Source organism: Stegastes partitus, unplaced genomic scaffold, assembly GCF_000690725.1.
Source record: "Stegastes partitus isolate 25-593 unplaced genomic scaffold, Stegastes_partitus-1.0.2 Scaffold55, whole genome shotgun sequence".
In the NCBI taxonomy this organism is placed as follows: domain Eukaryota; kingdom Metazoa; phylum Chordata; class Actinopteri; family Pomacentridae; genus Stegastes; species Stegastes partitus.
In genome coordinates, this window is record NW_007577786.1 from 1,027,737 (window position 1) to 1,045,932 (window position 18,196).

An 18,196-nucleotide genomic window follows, 5' to 3' on the forward strand; every position below is an offset into this window, starting at 1 on the left:
AAAGTATATTAAATACAGTTATGCCCCGAATTATACCTTTAAAAGAATATTTACATGATTCTGAGAGGCTATTTCTCCCTTCTTTTGGTTTTTCTGGTGGTCACACTAATAACCCGTGCTCCGTGGTCTGGCTAAGGCTCAGCAGGTGCTCTCTTTATCTGCAGTTTCACACTGACACATCATTTAGACTGAACTAAAAACCCACTGTGAAACCACCTTCAAAACAATCAACATCAAGAGCATTCACTGTAATCTCTTCAAATGAAGCAGCTGGATAATAAACCCATCACACGTAGTTTTAGTATTCTTCAAAAATTTTTATTGAACAAAAGTATCTCAATTCTCATCACGTTGTCGGTGATACAGTACCATAGTTGGATCTTAATGATTCATATATGCACCTCTTCTTATTTTGAATATATACATACAGTGGAGACAAGAATTAAATAACAATGCTCAATAACATTCAGATATATCATATAAAAGCTGAGGACCCCATGATCAACACTTCCATTGGTAAACAAATGCACATAGCAAAAATAAACAGGAAAATGTTTGGTTGGACTAGACTTGTAATTATGAACCGGATGGCAATGTATTTGGTTTGTTGATAGTGAAGAATTTATAACTGACTGCTACGTAAGCCCATTTAGTCACCGTTCTTACGCCTGTTTCGTTTTTGCAGCGTAAAACTCGAAATATTAAGTAATTTCCAAAAACAAATTCTCCTTGATTTCACTTCTAGCCAGTTAGCCAGGCATGCTAACAAATGCTAACAATAACATCAGGGCAGATGAACACACTGTTCCGCTTACTTTTGCTCAAAGTTTTGGTTTTGTAAAGGCTTGGGAGGCAAAACAAAAGACACCTTATGTTCAGATTTTCTTTCTATTCTAAAATGGCTCTACAGAGGGTTTATTCCTAGTTTCTAGGCCTTTAAGACGGGGTTTCATAAGTAATTTGTTAACCTGTGAAAAAAATTTATCAGGCCATCACTTCCTATTTTTTACTGGGGTCTCGGTCATCAATAATTTTTGTGTATAATTCCTGCAAAATTATCTGAAATCACGATATTCCCAAAGATAATAATTTTTTAACAAATCCAACATCAGAAGAGGTACTTTTTTTTCCCCTATAACTGCATTCGTTCTCAGGAGCAGATCAAGTGTAGTTACTCAAAAGTGTTACCAAAAAAAGGTTTTTATTATTCTTCAGTCAGTATCCTCATGTAGCTACAGACACATACTGGAGAACAGAACAATAACATGTTCAACGTGACACAATATAAAGCATGAGCATAGAGCGATGAATGAATGCCAAGTATAGTGAGTGCGGTGCAGACCTGGAGCCAGTAGTAATGGGTACAGGGTGGCACATTTGGTTACACGGATAAACATTCAAACTCTACAGGACATCAGAGGTCTCCCCTATTGCATTAACGCTCCCTCGCCCTCCCCCCCCAACTGCCTTGTTAGAAATATTACAGGAGGTGTTGTATGGAGATTTCAGGTAACATCACTTGTAATGACGGGGGTTTGTGGAGACGAGAAACGAGGAGGAATTTGAGAAAGAAAAAAAAAGGGGGAGGAAGGTAAAAAATCATGTAGAGGAATGGTGAAAATCAGGAGGAAAAGGCAAGAGAGTGATTCTGGTCACTTTGTGAAAAAAGCAACGATTCAAACCCCCAGAGAGGAATTTAAATTAGCTTTACACGAACAAAACAAAAGTCCTAACAAGCATTAAAAAAAACAAAAAAACAAGTGAACAAAAATAAAACAATGGCCAGCAATTTGACAGGACGACACCAGAGTTAGGTCCCACAGAGGTTAAGAGTCCTCTTTGAACTGTTAAATGTCTGTTCTCCTGTGTGGATTAAGAGCAATGGTGTAAATTACAATGTGCGTGCTAGTAAATGGACATTATGTATGACATCAGAAGGAGAGCTCAACCCCCAACAAGGCCTCAGGCGTTCTGTTAGCAGCAGATATGGTCACTGCACGTTAGCACATCCAGGATACGGGAGGCGGATTTTGCACTGCGTTGTAACACGAGGGATTGCGGGTATTTCCTGACACAGTGCTGGCTGTCTTGGGGGTTCGGCGCTCGATTGAAGAGCGAGGGAAAGTTTCACCTGCTGGAGGGAGACGGATACAATTTCGAGGTGCGACTGAGGATCTGGATGTGTTACAGACGCCATAGCGAGAGGGTCCAGAGCTAAGGCTTGAGTTAAGACAGTTAGGGAGTGGCGTTAGTATTGTGTGTGTGTGTGTGTGTGTGTATAGTGTATATGAGAGAGCGAGAGTGTGTGTGTTTGTGTATGAGATCCAGTGTAGGTGTGAGGACGTGTGAATCACAGCAGCGCTTTGACCAGGTACAGCTTCTCTCCATGTTCGCTGGTGAAGATGGGGGCTTTCTTGTAATGCTCCACTAGTTCATCCATGGAGTTAAACCTGCGCTGGCCGATACAGTATACTCCATCTGACAGCTGCACTTTAAAGTGCTTATTCTTACCCACCGCCTTCAGAGACACGGAGAAATCACTGGGCTGGAAAACAAAGAGGGAGACGGTTGTTAGAAACATGAAAGAAAAGGGCCAAGTGATTCAGTTTAAAGGCAGACTGCGTTCGTCCAGCAGGTGGCAGCATAATCTCAAAATTAAAGAGTCGAGCCCACATCTGTCAAAACTGCAACACGTCTTTTGTGTCAAAACGGATAAACAAAAGTCTTAATTTTTACTTATGTGCCAAAACTTCAAATTCCCCTCCACTCATAGATGTGTTTGGGTCCTTTAGAATGCAGACTTTTACTGTAAAAAGAAAAAACTATCAAGTCCATATGCTGAAAGCGGAAAGTTCCTCCAAGGTAACCTAAAATCTGAGTATAGGTTGTGTACCAGTGAGCAGCATTTAACTACCAGGGAAGCCAACCCTGGTCTAATAGGTGACTTAGACAAATGTGACGTAAAAAAAAAACAAAAAAAACTTGGCACCTGCATTGCACAAAAACTCTGAATAAACTTCAAGTGATGCAGGTCTTATATTCAGCGGTTAAATAGTCAAAATTGAAAAAATGTCCATATTTGTAGTTTATGGATTTTTCAGTAAAGATGTTAAGAACTTCTAACTGTGATGATGAACTTTTTCAACAAAAAATAAATTTTTTTTTAGAGTATTTTTGTTTAGCTAGCTTGTTAGGCATACCTGGAGTGGCTCTTTAGAAATACAAGCTTGTTTATCAAATGTATTTGGACCTAAAATACTGAATTTCACACATCTTACTTTGGTGAAAAGTTGAGCCCAGATGGCTGCAGTACAGAGACAGAAGTGAGCACCTTCTGGATGATCTAAAGCAATATTAATATATATTTCCCCAACAAACCTCCTACCAGCAGCAGAATTTCCTCCCTTCTCTGATTCTTCTCTTTCTTCTTATTTCAGTTCATTTCACTACAATTTTTTTTAAATGAATTTAGAGAGGAAATGTAAGACTTGGACCTGAAACAATCTGTGTACAGCTCTACCTTTTCCTATTTGACGATTTTCTGCTTTTCTTAGTTTTATGTGAGTATGTATGGTTGGTCAAACAGAACAAAATACATCACCTTGACTCTAAAGGTAAAACGGCTAATGGATCAATCAAGAAAATCATAACCCCTAGAAGGGATTTTCAAAGAATGATTAATGTTGCAGATGCAGGTCACATCCTGGTATCTGTCTGGCTATTCCTGCTTTGAGCATCCCCATGAGTGAGCATGTGATTACTTATCAGCTGCTCCTAAAGGTCACTTCTAAATTTTATGGAAAGTAGGAGTGAGTTGATTGAGAAACATGTCATATTCAGTCATAGCCAGAACCCTTTTAATCCTTTATTCAGCTCCTAAACGTTATTAAAGCTTTGTGTGAATAATGTGGGTCCAGACTGTGCCATGCAGGAGCGACTATTTTTGGACTGTAATGCTTTTTTTTTTATTTTTTTTTTTTACTAGAGTTCATTACATTTTCTCCCCCCCCTCAATGTCTCCCTGTCTCCATAATGCTACTCTGTCGTGACTTCACCCCACTGACTCACCGATGACTCGCTGTCTCGTATGAGGAAGTCGCCCTCCTCTCCTTTCTCGTTGAGAATACACTCGGCCTGGTGTCTGGTGATGTTGCCGTAGTACCAGTCCCTCCCGGCGAACCTCCCTGAGCGTGCCGGTGCCACGAAGCGGTTCTGTGGGGAGCTCGACGTCGAGGAGGGCGGGCCGGGCCGCTCGTCCAGCACCATCACATAGTTTTTAGGTACAAGTCCCACCATGCCGCGCGAGTTCTTACACCTCCACCACTCCGGGTCGTTCTCCGGCTTCTCCACCACCTCCATGACCTCTCCCTTCTCAAAGTTCAGCTCCTCCTCTGTCACGGAGCTGAAGGGGTAGAGCGTTTGAACCAGGTGCAGAACTACGCCGCGGCCACCTGCGCGCCCGTTGGCCAACAAAGTTCCTTGAGAACCTCCCTGGTAGCCCCGCGAGGAATCTCCCTCCCCTCTGTCGTCTGCCCCTCCGACCTCCTCCTGGACGTAGTTGGAGGGAAACCAGCCCACGCGGCCCGCCTGGCTGCCCCGCCACCAGCCGTCGCTGCACTTCTCCATCACGGTCACTCGGGAGCCCTTGAACAGGGTCAGCTCATCATCCCTCTCTGCTGTGTAGGCAAACTTAACCACAGCGGGGATGTTGAGGTCGTAGATTCTCTCCGCCGCTCCTCCTCCACCTCCACCTCCTCCACTCCCGCTGCCGTTGGAGGGGTACTCCGTGTCTGAGCTGGGCGTTGGGGAAGCATCGCGGGCACTCGTCTTCCTCTTAGTTTTTCCCAAACCTGCGCGTTTGAAGAGAAACGAAAGTGAATGGCGACACAGATGCTGGCAAACACGTTGCTTATTTACTCATCTAGCAGACAAAGAGCAACATTAGCATTCATTCAGAAACACAAATCCAATATTCCCTGTTGTGTTCTGTTTTTGTAGCTCTGTTTCAGCCCCCTAAATACTCCACCATGTTCACCAGCTAGACTTTGTTTGTCTGGTGCTGAGCAAGTGGCTTATAGTAGGTTTATCTAATCTGAATACAGCTGCCTCCTGTGTCTGTTGACGATGCTAATAAAAACCATAAGACGGAACCAAAACAATTAACTTGTGGGCCATAAAATCAAACGCTCTGTAAAGTGGAGCAAAACGCTGACAGTTGTGATAATTTGTGGGGTCGTCACTACATGCAAGAACCTTCCCAGTACGGTTAATCATTTGATCCATTGTTAATAAAATGAATACAGTAGCTTTAAACTTTGAAACAATCATCTAAACACGAATGAGGGCTGGTATTATGGCTGTGTGATGACTGGAAGTAGGCTGTAGGTAGCAGCGAGCGGCCCAAGCTCCTCAGGAAGTGGAGGCAGTTAAGGTCAGCAGGAAACTAATTGAGGCTGCAAGTTGTACTCAGGGGCGCTCGGAAGCATCAGAAGCACAAAAAGTACTTTAGAAATTGATGATACAGGATATCTTATGAGAAACCTCAGTGGTGAAGGACAGACTGATACTCCTGATAATAGAATTAACACAGAGGTGTTCATCCCCCTTCGCACCGAGCGCCCCATGTCCCTCTACTCATCCCGAATGAAATGAAAGCTCATTATCTACTTGGTATTCTGTCGACATCATCTACACACCGTATACACATCTATACAAATCAAAAGGCTGAAAATAGATGGTGCAGACAGGGAATGAAAAGTGGAGCAGGCACCATGGGCTTGATAATGACAGGCACATCCAGGATCAAAGTCAGCCCCTGTCTTACCTGTCTGACTTTTCCCATTCATGTACTTTCAGAGACAAGTCTTTAAACATGTTTGCACACTTCAGTAAGACCCTAAGTTTCTAAAGTCTCCCAGCTGAACAGAACCAAGGAGGTCTCCTCTTTTCATGGTAAAATAATAATGATACGCTATGTGGCTGACAACATTTAAACCATTTACTTGACAGTTGAGACTGGTGTCAGCATATGCTCATGTGTGCTGCTAATGACTGAAGTGAGTTTCTTGACAGCTAATCACCCCCGTTTGTGCAACAGAGCACGCCGAAATGCCACAGAAATGTCACTGCTGAACAGAGCATTTACATTGTTTTGAAAATTGCTGGGTTCACACGGAGTAGCATGAAACTTGTTGGCAGAGCGAGGGAGCAGAGACGGAGCGGAATGAAGAAAGACGAGGGGTCCCTTGGCAGCGGTTTCTCACACATACAGGAGACCAAGCACATCAGAGGCCACGGCTGACAAAAACGCAAAGAGGGATGAGACAGGAATAACAAGCAGATCATCTTTATGGATAGCAGTGTGCATCCTACATGTCTGATAGCTGGGTGTTTGCATGTGTGTGTCAGAGTATTCTTCATCCACTGGCTGCAGCCAAAGACAAAAGGTTGTCTTCAGGTGGTCCTTTAGGAAAAATAAAATGTCGCTGCCACGAGGTAGATTGTAGAATCAACGGCATCAAATACACACTCCCTGGAGCTAAGCAAAAACACCTGAATGCACACACTGATACACACACCTTTCTTCTTCACTCATTTCCACTTCAAGGCACTGGCCTGCTGGTTAGAGCAGCAGCAGGCTATATTCTCTCCTCCCACACATTCACTCCCAACCTTCACCTACCTCTTCATCTTGTGAAAAGAGACTCAATTTTCAAGCCCAGAGGACTTCAACTCAGAGGGAAGTGAGTTGATGAAAGCCTCAGTGTCTGCATGTTGCAGCATATTGCTTCATTCTATAGCTTACAGTGGATGGCACCGGAAAAGTTACTGTATTAAATGACTGTACACAATGCTGCACCGCCCACCAGATGCATGCAAGTGTGTACAGTAATCTAAAAACACAACTTTGCCCTCCAAAGTATTAGCACTGTGTCAGCAAGTGCTGCGATTTAAGAGTACTCTCAGTGAATCACAGGTGAGGTATGTGGCCTTTTAAATAACCCCCAGCAATGTTGCACAGTTACTAATTTAAGTGTCATGGGGTCCTAAATGCAATACTGTGTGTGGAACCAGTATAACCTGCCAAGTAGCTTTAGCAGACACATGAAAATAAAGTGGAATGTTCAGATTGTTATACAAAAGATACTCCAAAGTGCTGTGGAGCAGCAGCTTGTATAGGATGCACAACAACTGAGTATCACAGGAATTCCCTTTATAGTCCTTTTTGTTTACATTTTGCCAAGTTAGAGTGCCAATTATGCCATATCCAACTTAAATTTGGCTGCCTTCCCTGTCGAGGTACTCTCTTTGTGCAGTGATACAGCAATCCCAGTGCCCCTGCAATGTTTAAAATGCTCCCTGGAAGTCCCAGTATGCAAACACGACAAGCACTATCTGCGACAGAATCTCTGAAACTGTGTCAAAACTGCGACCCTTCAGCTTAAATTTCATTTTAGGGAAGATTAAGAAGTCACAGTGAGCCCAATCTTATGAGAGTGTTGTGGCTGTGTGTTATTGCCCACACTGTGACTGTGCAATGGAGTAATCTAAATGCCATCACACCACATTTCAGGTTGTTTGTACTGGATGTTCTCCCTCAGACACCTCAGGATGTTACAGTAAAGCCCTGCCTTGGCTGTCCAGTCCTGGGGGACTAATTCTAGTTGCACCACCACATGAATATTAAAGAAAACAGCAAGGATATTCCTGGCGCGCACTGCCCGCTTTTGGAAACTGCGGGCTCCTCCACTGTGGAAAAATTCTGTTCTTTCTTGATGGTAGGCATAAACCCACATCTCCTTATCAATGATGATCTTCTACATAAAGTTTGCCACATCTCAGCCTGTTGACTGACTCACAGTGTGACGTTCTAAATGATCCAGTTTGGAAAAATCACAAACTATCAGCACAACTATCACTGGTCACAAAAACACACAGGTCCCACTGTTGTTCACATAGTGTAAAATAACATCCTGACTTGTGACTGCTTGCACATATGTGTGACTGTGATGGGCTCCATGCATGTGCACCATAAACAGTCCTGGAACTTTTTGATCAACCCTTGTATTTGTATTCTACCAATGGATCCACAGACAAGTATAACTGGATTATTCTCATTGTGAGCAGAACTGGTTTTATTAGTCATTATTTACTCTCTGTTTTTGGTATGTTCTGCTGAAAGTCTGTATCTGTCACAGGCCATATCTTGTGGTAAAATTACTAGCAATCACATTTCATTCTCCAGCTCTACTTGCAGTGTCAATCCTGTCTGAAAGGCCTTTAGACCTCCAGAATCACCAGTTCTGAACACAAACTACTCATAGTACTAGTGTAAGTCCACATGTATGCCATATAAATGACCCTGGATACTGGAAATGCTCTGTATATACCATTTTATAGTGGATTTTGGAGGCTCTAGCAGAAATCTAAGCTCTTATTAGGAGACTTCTGACTGAACTACTGTGGACCACATATTGTGCTTTATATAGCTGCACATTTGTAGCTCCATTTGAGGCTTGTTTGAGCAGGAAATGGGGCTATTTCGCTCAACACTTAAGCTATGTTCATTAGGACGTGCAGAGTAAAATGGACTGCAGGAATATAGTGCTTTTTGATCTGAGGACAGGACAAAGTGCTTCACATTCACCCACGCACGCTCCCACACTGATTGCAGCAGATGTGTGATGTAAAAACCCAGGTGGACATGAATCTAACTGGCCAGTAAGTTACACTGGTGAGCACTGGCCCAATTTCAGCAATGACTGGGCCCTTTGCTGAATTCTTTCACCCATTACTGTTTTTATTTCCTGAGAGAGGAAACTGGGGCACAAAGCAGCATGCAGCCGATTCATAGTTCAATTCTGCAAGATGGATGTCGATGATACAACCACGCTAAAGCACAGAAAATGAAGAGGAAAAGCTGGAGATAACAGTAATTACAGACTATCCAGATGCTTCATAATCACAATGTGGACTAACTGAAGAGACGAAAAAGAGCGAGAAAGAGCCGGGGCTGTACAGGGGGATGAAGTAATCGTGCTCGCAGCCAATCGGATTCTCTATTCAAGTGTGTGAGTAAGTTCCATTAGCCCTTGACCTCACCTATTGCTCATCACCTCATCATGAAAGTGTTCTCGCCTATTGGATTTTCTCAGGCTTTTAACACTAAAGAGCTACTGGCTGGAAGCACGCTACTTAGACTGAGACGAAACTAGGCCATAATGTTGTAGTCGATATGTAACTTAGTCAGAGGACAGAGAGGTGATCCATCATTCTAGTACAGCCATTAGGCGGCTGATTTCTCCACTAATCAAACTACTGATCATAGAAAAGCAGAGACCAACAGTGACAGAGACGAGCCGATGTGGACAGTATTGAACTGGGGGAGCGAGGGGAGGGGGGGTCTCCACACACAGCGAGGGTGAGGGTGGCAGGCTGTGCCATGGTGGCCCACATAAAGCTGCCGAGTTTGTCCCCCGTGGGCTTGTATCCACGGAGGTGAGAGGAATCAGCGCATTAGACCAGACTCCCCTCATCTCTCTTTCTATTCTCCACCCTCCCTCCCCTCCACTCTAAATATGGCTGCCTTTCAGGGCCACGCAGTTACTATTTTTATTACAGCTGCACTTCTTGATCATTCTGTCTTTTCAGAATTTCCAGCAGATGTTTCTATTTTCTACCCATCTCCATCTTTCTCTTTACCATTTTGACAAAAAAAAAAATGGTATTGCATACTAAAACTGTCAAAACAGATGACTTTCAGTGCTGCTCTGCCTCCGGCTTTACAAGAAAGAAGAGCGAGCTGATCATTTTAAAATTCCTGCTGTCTTGACTCGAGCGGTATACCAGCACATCCAGTTTGGCACAGATCTGTGGCCGATACTATCTGATTTAGTGAGGATGAGTTGTGGGGGGGGTTATGTCTGTGGCATTTCTGATTAGGAGCTTCATTATCCCCAATCATTTTGTGCCATCACATTCAAATTGCAAAAATTATGAAAATAATTGAGATCACATGGTTTTGGAACACCAGATAATTATTAAATACTGGTTATGAGATAATTTGTCTCACTATCAGTCATAATAAATTAAACCAATTTCATGAAGCCTGGGAGATATGACAGGATATCTTTTGAAGCAGAAGTTGAAAGCTCAGAGGCAACAGTTCCCTCCAGACACCTGCACCGAGGAGCGTGCCGTTAATATAAAAACGTCTCAAAATACTGACGCACAAGATAATTGTGTTGGGAAAAGGTTAAAGCCACTGCTTACGGACATGTGGGAAAGCTTTGTGCATCACACGCTCTCACATTACGCCGCGGTAATCTCTGGTTTTATGCCCGAGTTGATGTGTACACTCCACCGTAACACTGTTAGTGTGTTGGTTACAATTAGGCTAACAGGAAGCACAGATGGGAAAAGAGTGTGTACATGCATGTTCAGATTATCTGCAAACTAAAGACATGTAAAAAAAAACACCTCATACTAATACAGTTTAAAACAAAGAACATCCAGCTTTTAATTTTTTTTTCAACTAACTGATCATTTGGTTTATACAGTTACCTAAATTTATAATAACTATTCATCACAGTATCCCAAAGCCTAATTAGGTTTATTCGGACCAATCATTTGAAGCCCAGTTGCATAATTTTTTATTTTTTTAGAAGTCATGTGTTGTTATCATCAACACTCGATGCCAACAGACAGAGTTCGGTCAATGCTGAAAAGCATTGATTCATCTGGCTCCAGGGTGTAACATTTCTGTGACATGTTGTGTAATTATCCATTTGCAAGGGATGTGTTTTTGTTGTTGTTTTTGTTTTTTTTAGGTCACCAAAATTACATAATTTAAAATAGCAAGAAAATGTCAAAAGAATTCTTAGATTTTCAACTTTCCGACAGTCCTGAACAAATAATATGAGCAATGCCTGTTTCATCTGGGAAAAACACCCACATCCTAGCATAAAAGTTATAAAAATATAAGTGCAGACCATTTAAAATTGGAATATTTCATTAAAGAATCACTTTATTCTGAATGTCTCATTGGAACAACTGTCAAAACTAAAGCATTTTAGTTTGTAACCGTGAAGCCATTTGTGACTTTTCATTTCCTTTCGAGGTGCAGGACTTAATATTGCAGTGAAAATGAGCCCACCGTAAGAAAAAATTTGACAAGAGTCCAGAAACTGCCTAGAGTTCAGAAGGTTAACTGATCAGTCATATGTGAAAGCTACCCTTCACTGTTTCCCAGAGCCAAGGTGACATCTTCAAATTGCTTTTAATCATTTTAAGCCTTTGCTATATCTTTTTTTTTAGTAGTTGTGTTTTAGTGTCATCAATATTTGATGACAACAGTTTGGCCAATAATTGATTTATCTGTCTCCAGTCTGTGACATGTTGTGTTATTATCTATTTGGAGCTTTAACTGATGTATTTTCAAAGGAGACGCTATTTTCATTTATTTGTGCATTAAATGTGTACTCAGTATTTCTCTGAAAATTATACGTTGGTCCTGTTTTACTAGTCAGTTGTGACGGGGGGAAAGCTTTGCCGCAAATGCAAGACTGTTTCTCTTTTGTGTATTTAAATGGTGAAGGCCTTCAGACCTTTAAAAATGACACTTTGTGCACATAAAATGAAACAGTTCAACTTTCATTATTTAATCCTTATTCCGTTTACAGCTGGCTATGAGAACAGATCGCCCAGTATATATATATTTTTAATAGGAATAGCAGCAATTTCAACAAATAGCTTAATTTACACACACTATATGCACCACATCCCCTCTTATAAGCTGATAGCTATGTCTACATACACAGTCTAATGTATTCAAGTCATGACTGGGGACTGAGAGACACTGTGCTGACAGCTGAGAGCAATGGCCAACTCTACAGAATCCCTGGAGTGCACAGTGACAGCTCCCAGCCAGAACAGAAACACAGTGAGGGAATCATTTCACTTGAGAGAATTCAGGCTAACACGCATGCAAGCACACACACACTTGACCACTGTTTAACGCCACATCTTATCTCATCTCGCAGGGAGCACAGCGCAATGAAAAGAGAGTGCAGAGATTTTCTGCTTTCACTGAAAATAATCTTCTAACAATGACGACTTGTAAACACAGGCGACCTTTGTAGTTCGAAGCGGTGTGCAGGGAAATTCTCCTTACCCAGTGTGTCTTTGATGTTCTTCACCAGCGAGCCTTTCTTCAGGCTGTTCTTGCGCTCGACGTAGTTCGACGGCACGTAGCCCGTCTGGTTAGAGGTGTTGCGGACTCGCCACCAGGTCTTCGAGTCGTCCAGGAGGTAGAGACGCTCATTTTTACGGATGTCAAGTTCCTGGTCCTGCTGGGCCGTGTAGTCCCACTTGGCTACAACAATCACCTCCTCTGTCATCTTTCATGGAGTCCCCCTGTGAAGAAGAAGGGACATGGAGTGAGCCAACTGGTAGCACTCCTCACAGCCACACATACAGCAGGTTCACCGCAATGCTTGGCGAAGGAACAATTTGTCCCCAGATAAGACGACAAAACAAACACGAGTAGTTCAGTGAGCCGTTTGTAGACATGACCAAGCTTTCAGATGGTTACTAGGAGGCAGATAGGTTGATCACAGCCACTTGAATGAATTAATGTATAAATAATAACGAGGAAATACTCTGTTTACATGAATTACTGACTGGAGAACATAGGTAGCTGAAGGGCAACAACTTTGTTATCAATATTTTAAACCTCAAAACTTGCCTGGAGTTTAGAAAGGCGTGTTTTCTTTTTTTTAAAATCTCCAAAATTACACCATTTATCAGTGCCAGAAACTGTAAAATCAGAAAGACCTGTCAGATTTTCAACTTTCTGACAGTCTTTGAACCACTTGTGTGTGACATTGTCTAGGAAAACTTGTTAAATCCAAGCTTAAAATTGTGGTATTTCATCAATAGCACTTTATTCTGCACGTCCTGTTAAGAAATTCACACAAAAAATAAATCATTTGTACCAACTAGATTCTGTAAAAAGAAAAAATTTCTGCAGTTCTTGTTGCAACCGTGAAGCCATTAGTCACTCAACAGTCTCGGTACAAAAATTCAAAATATTTTAACTTAAACTGGGCTAAACTGCTGATTGTGTTCACACAGAGCAGCAAGGGACCAGTATGGAAACAAACGAAAAAATGAAAACAGGTTTATTTTTTTTAAAATTTATAACATCTTAACTGTGTTATACTGCACATAGGATTTTTTCTTTTTTTAAATTTTTAAATACTCTATACTACTGGCCGTTGTGATGTTTCCATAGGCGTACAGCACTTTATATTACAGTGAAAAGGGAGCCCACAGTGACAGGAGCCAAAAAAAAAAAAAGTCCAAAAACTACTTAGGGTTTAGAGGTTTCACAAAGGGTTTATTATGCCAAATTATTAACAGTAATGGACACTAACAAGATTGCAGAACATACCTAATGAAATACATTAATATATGGGAGTAAATATACTATTTCTAATGCACAAGGTAATTTTGAGGTGCATCTGTCAGGCTCAGAACTACCGGGTGAGAAGTCATTACAAAATAATCCATATCCATCTCTGCACACAATTTTAAAACCCTTTAATCCCAGCTCACACTGGACACTAGACTGGATTCATACCCTTGACAGGTTGTCAGTCTGTCACGAGGCCAAATTGCATAACCAGGCTAAATATGAGCTTAATATTTGCAGTAATATTCAGTCCCTAAACTGGCATTAAAACTCATCATTCCTTGGATGGAAATTATGGCAACATTTAAAATCACTCACCATGTAATCATTCGAAAATCCACAACATAGCGGAGCCACATTTACAACCCGCACCTGAAGAAGACTCCCAATAACTCTCAAAACATGAAGTTTTAGGACAATAACAACATCTCTAAAATCACTGACCCCAAAAAAAGCACATCTGAAAAGGCTTCTTTGGTAGAGAGTGGCACAAACACACAAAATCAATTTATGTGCTCATTCAACATGCGCCTTCACTTGCGCACGCACACACACACAAACACACCTTGCCTATTAGTTTTTTCTCGACAGGCAGTGAGCGATTACATGCTCTATTTCACCAGGCTTTAGGTAAGGTCATTTGACACAGGTCTGCTGGACCATCTTAACTGCTGAGGAACTGTTCACGAGACCGCCGAGTGGGAAACGCTCTTCTTGGGAATATGCATGAAGGCATAAAGAACATCTGATGTCATTTCATTTATTCCTGTTCCGTGAAAACCTTTTCTGTGATAAAAGCCGCAGTTCTCATGGTATGAGAACCATCTCAGCAATCCAGTTCACAGCATATTTAGCTCACAACCAAGGTAGCAGTCTATAGCTGAAGCAAGATCACGAGAATGGATAAAGGAAGCACAACTGGTGCAGATAGAAAGAGGCCCTTTAAAGATAAGGGTGCATGAAAAGATACTAAATGAATGTTGAAAGTGCTGCTATAAAGTTTTTGCATCAGCAGTTGTTCAACCTAAGTAATGAAATAAAACTGTCTACTTAATGTCTTTATTATCAAATCTTATGTAAGGCTATCAGTAGCTGCCCTGAGACACTGATTTATTGGAGAAACACTCTGCATCTGCAACACAACTGGGTATAATAAATACTTTTAAAAGAGCTGTTTAATCTTGGTAACAGGTTAAGTCAGTTACAAATTATGCACGCTGTTTCCGAATAAAAAACCCCCGCTGAGTCAAACACAGCTAAATGGAAAAACAGTGCTGATTGTGTGCATGAGGAAGCATGTGGGTAGAATATTCCTGCATATTTAGTACATGAGCACAACGCTGCAGAGTTTTACACGGACTGGACAGAAGAGAAGAAGCGCAGCAGCTTTTCGTTTAGGACTGCATGCTCCTTTACTGCTGTGTTCATTTACATTTTATTCTTTAATGAGAGAGCAGAGCACAGATAAAGCGCAACCACAAAAGAGAATTATGACTCATGAGAAGTGTAGCTGCACAAATTAGACCATATAAAAGATTCCATTACTGGTGGAACGATTGATATCTTCTGTGTAGGCTACATTTTATGAAATGCAAATTGGAGCACTCTAAAGCTCTGCTGTTTTTTTGTTCCAATCAAAGAGATTCAATTCTGCTTCAATTAGGTCACAACTACAGACACAGTGCAGCCGTTACTGAATACATTCTTACAGTTACAGTCACAACCAAAAGCAGGGATGTGTGCCGCCGCATGAGAGACTCTAATATCTGCTGTCCATCTCGGAAAATTCAAGTGCAACAGTTTGTACAGCCGAGTGTTGCACTTGTGAATGTGCCTCTGCTTGCCGTCACTAAAGCTGTCAAACTGGATTTCTTCACAGGCTGGGACAGGGACAGCGGAGAAAAGCAGAGAGGAGGAGGAGGGAGGAGGAGAGTTGTGCAACGCTGTGAGAGTTTATGTCAAGTTCACCATAAGTTAAATTACTCAACTTTCCAGGATGTGACAAGTTTTACTGCAGCAACAAACGCATCAGAGGGGAGAAGACGAAGAAGAAGAAGAAGATGGAGGGGTCAGTTTGACATTCACAAGGAGACAAAGAAGCAGCAGCTGTGATCCTTCGGAGAGTGCAGGAAATAGATGTGGAAGGACAGATTTATGACAAGATGAGAGGCGGTGACGTCAACTCTTTGAGGAGACAGGAGGTATGTGAGCGTGCTGTGGCCTTTATGTGCCTCAGGCTACAGCTGCTGGATTGCACCAGGCTATCTTGCTCCTTTCGTTTTATTACGCTTTATTCCTGCCGGTGTGGATGGAAGGATGATGAAATCTGATGGACAGGGGATCTGCTGCATGATATTTTACTGTCGCTGCATTTAATATTTAAAAACACAGAGTAGATCAGAAGTTTCCTTGAGATTACATCTGGCCTTTGTTTAAGATCTACTGCCTCTTCATCCTTCCTCCTCTTCACAGCAGTGACTCTCACTCTTCCAGTTTGCTCTCACACCTACAATGCAGTTCAGTTGTTTAGGATGAAAAAAAAAATAAAAATTATATTGCTGCGTGGTTCTAGTCTAGTGTATGTTCACACTCACTTTTCTCCAACAAATAAAGAACTGTAAACATAAAGTTATACAGACTGAAACATAACAAACACATTTACGGATCAGCTGTAGTGATCATCATCACAAACCTTCAGCTATATGGACCCATGTGGAGGAAACAAATCCTGGAGACTGACGGTACGTTTTGCTGCACAGAACTGAACCTTTACTGAAAACCAGGTGTGAAAAATTATGAAAAAGAGACAGCTTTCACTGCAAGATTAAAGGAGAAGCACAACATGAAGATATCAGCTGACATCTGCTTCTTGCAGATTATATATTGAGCATGTCAGTATAGATACAACAAAATACGTATAAAAAAAAATCTATGAGATCACTCCTTTATCCTTATATATCTTTATTTATATGTTTAGTGATTAATGTTTATGCATTTTTCATTGTTGTGTTAACATAAAATCACTCCCTGTGTATCCTGATTAAGGGGCTTAATTCAGGATACGGTGGTTAAATATAAAATAAACCTTTTTCCTCCTGATCTTTATTAAAATTAGGTCATAAAAAATTATTATCAATTAATAATATCAACTGTAATGGAACATTTTTCAGCATGACACATTTTAAAACTTTACCACATTGACCTAATTTGTCCACAATAATGTTCACAACAGACACAACTTTCACAACTAACTAAGCAAAACTTCCAGGGTTTAAACTGCTTCAACAGGTTGAGTGTAAAAGACAACTAAATATTGTATCCATACATATTAATCTCTTCCACAATCACTCTGCCTCAGTGTCATTATTTTTTCTGCTGGTGACTCTGTGTTAATTGGCAGCATAACTTGATTTTCTCCCATCCTAGCATGAGTACTTTGCCTCCCTCCATCCATGATACCAATTTCTGCATCCTTGACATCGCTGCTCATTAAGTGGAGTGATGGAAATGCCACTTCCAATCGAGTCCATCTTACCCTGTGGCCAATAAATTATGTCAGAGTGGCAGCTGTACCACTGCTCATTCTTATGCCTACATCAGTCTTGATGTACCAATGAAATCCATCAAGGCAGACGATACAGAAATCAGCTGGAAAGTATTCTATTAAACCATTTATGATTCAATCAGCTGTGGGTAAAAACGGGATCCGCTAAAGTGAAAACATTATGATACACTTACCATGTAATCAGAGCCATTAACTTATTTCCTTGATATGGTTCACAAACAGACAGATGGTGGAACAAAAACGCCTTTTCCTGTGAGAACGCTAACACGTATACACAAAAGAAAACAAACCAATTTGGGAGAGAGAGAGTGGGCCTGAAAAAGAGGAAAGCTCGAGAGCTCATGCTCCTCGTGACCCCCCCATTCCTGTGTTAGGCGAGTTAAAAGAGGAAAGATGAGCGACAGACTGCTGAGTTGGGCTTCACCCGCACTTCACAACTCCCCTTCACTGAGGGGGGAACGTTCAGAGGCTCTTTCAACAGCACACAAAGAGAGGGAAAGTAAAAGAGGATTATAAAAAAGAGGGGATGTCTAAAAGAAAAAAAAAAAACGTCTGGCAGAGCTCTCTGTGTTTGGCATTCAGGTCAAAGACAAGGCAAAATTCAGCCAATGGGAAAACATTTCCACCTCCCCCCTCCACTCCACACTGTTTGCAGTAGTTGCTTCTCACAGGAAGGAGGACTGCTTTACTCCCTACTGGCAATCAGTGTCAGGAGCATTTGGAGTGAACTGAAGAGACCGAAACATGAGGAAGCCAGACTCACTGTTACAGCCACTCTGGACAAGGCTCTGTGATTTAAAGAGGCCTAATGGTCCTCTTCACAGGATGATTTGTCTCTTAACAACAAAACCAGGCCCGAGCAGAATTATATGCAGCCGAAGCTAAGAATGTTCCACACGCTGCTGCCATGTTTCCCCTGATTTTACAAGCCAAAAACCATAAGAGTGACAGCTATATTGTGAAACTGTAAATATTTTACACCCCCAACAAGCTTTCAGCCTGTTAGATGCAATTTTTTCCTGTCTCTCAGGCCTAAAACAAAGGTTATCATATATGACACGAGCTTGTCAGCCTCTCTGTGACGAGCCTGGCTGTTGCTCTTCTTCAGCTTCAGGGGACAAAATGGGATGCCATCAAAACAATAAAAAAAAAAAAAA

The 18,196-nt window shown here is 41.6% G+C and overlaps 1 protein-coding gene across 1 annotated transcript in view; it reads right to left on the minus strand.

The window, feature by feature from the left end:
* Positions 1 to 296: 296 nt before the first annotated feature.
* nck2a (NCK adaptor protein 2a) overlaps positions 297 to 18,196 on the minus strand; it is a 42,146-nt gene continuing 24,246 nt past the window's right edge. The window contains exons 2-4 of the mRNA XM_008275599.1: positions 12,173 to 12,414; positions 4,069 to 4,850; positions 297 to 2,545 (exon numbers count right to left, since the gene is read on the minus strand). Of these exons, the coding sequence (XP_008273821.1) occupies positions 2,351 to 2,545; positions 4,069 to 4,850; positions 12,173 to 12,398 (1,203 nt within the window). The 5' untranslated portion in view covers positions 12,399 to 12,414 and the 3' untranslated portion in view covers positions 297 to 2,350. The remainder of the gene's footprint in view (positions 2,546 to 4,068; positions 4,851 to 12,172; positions 12,415 to 18,196) is intronic.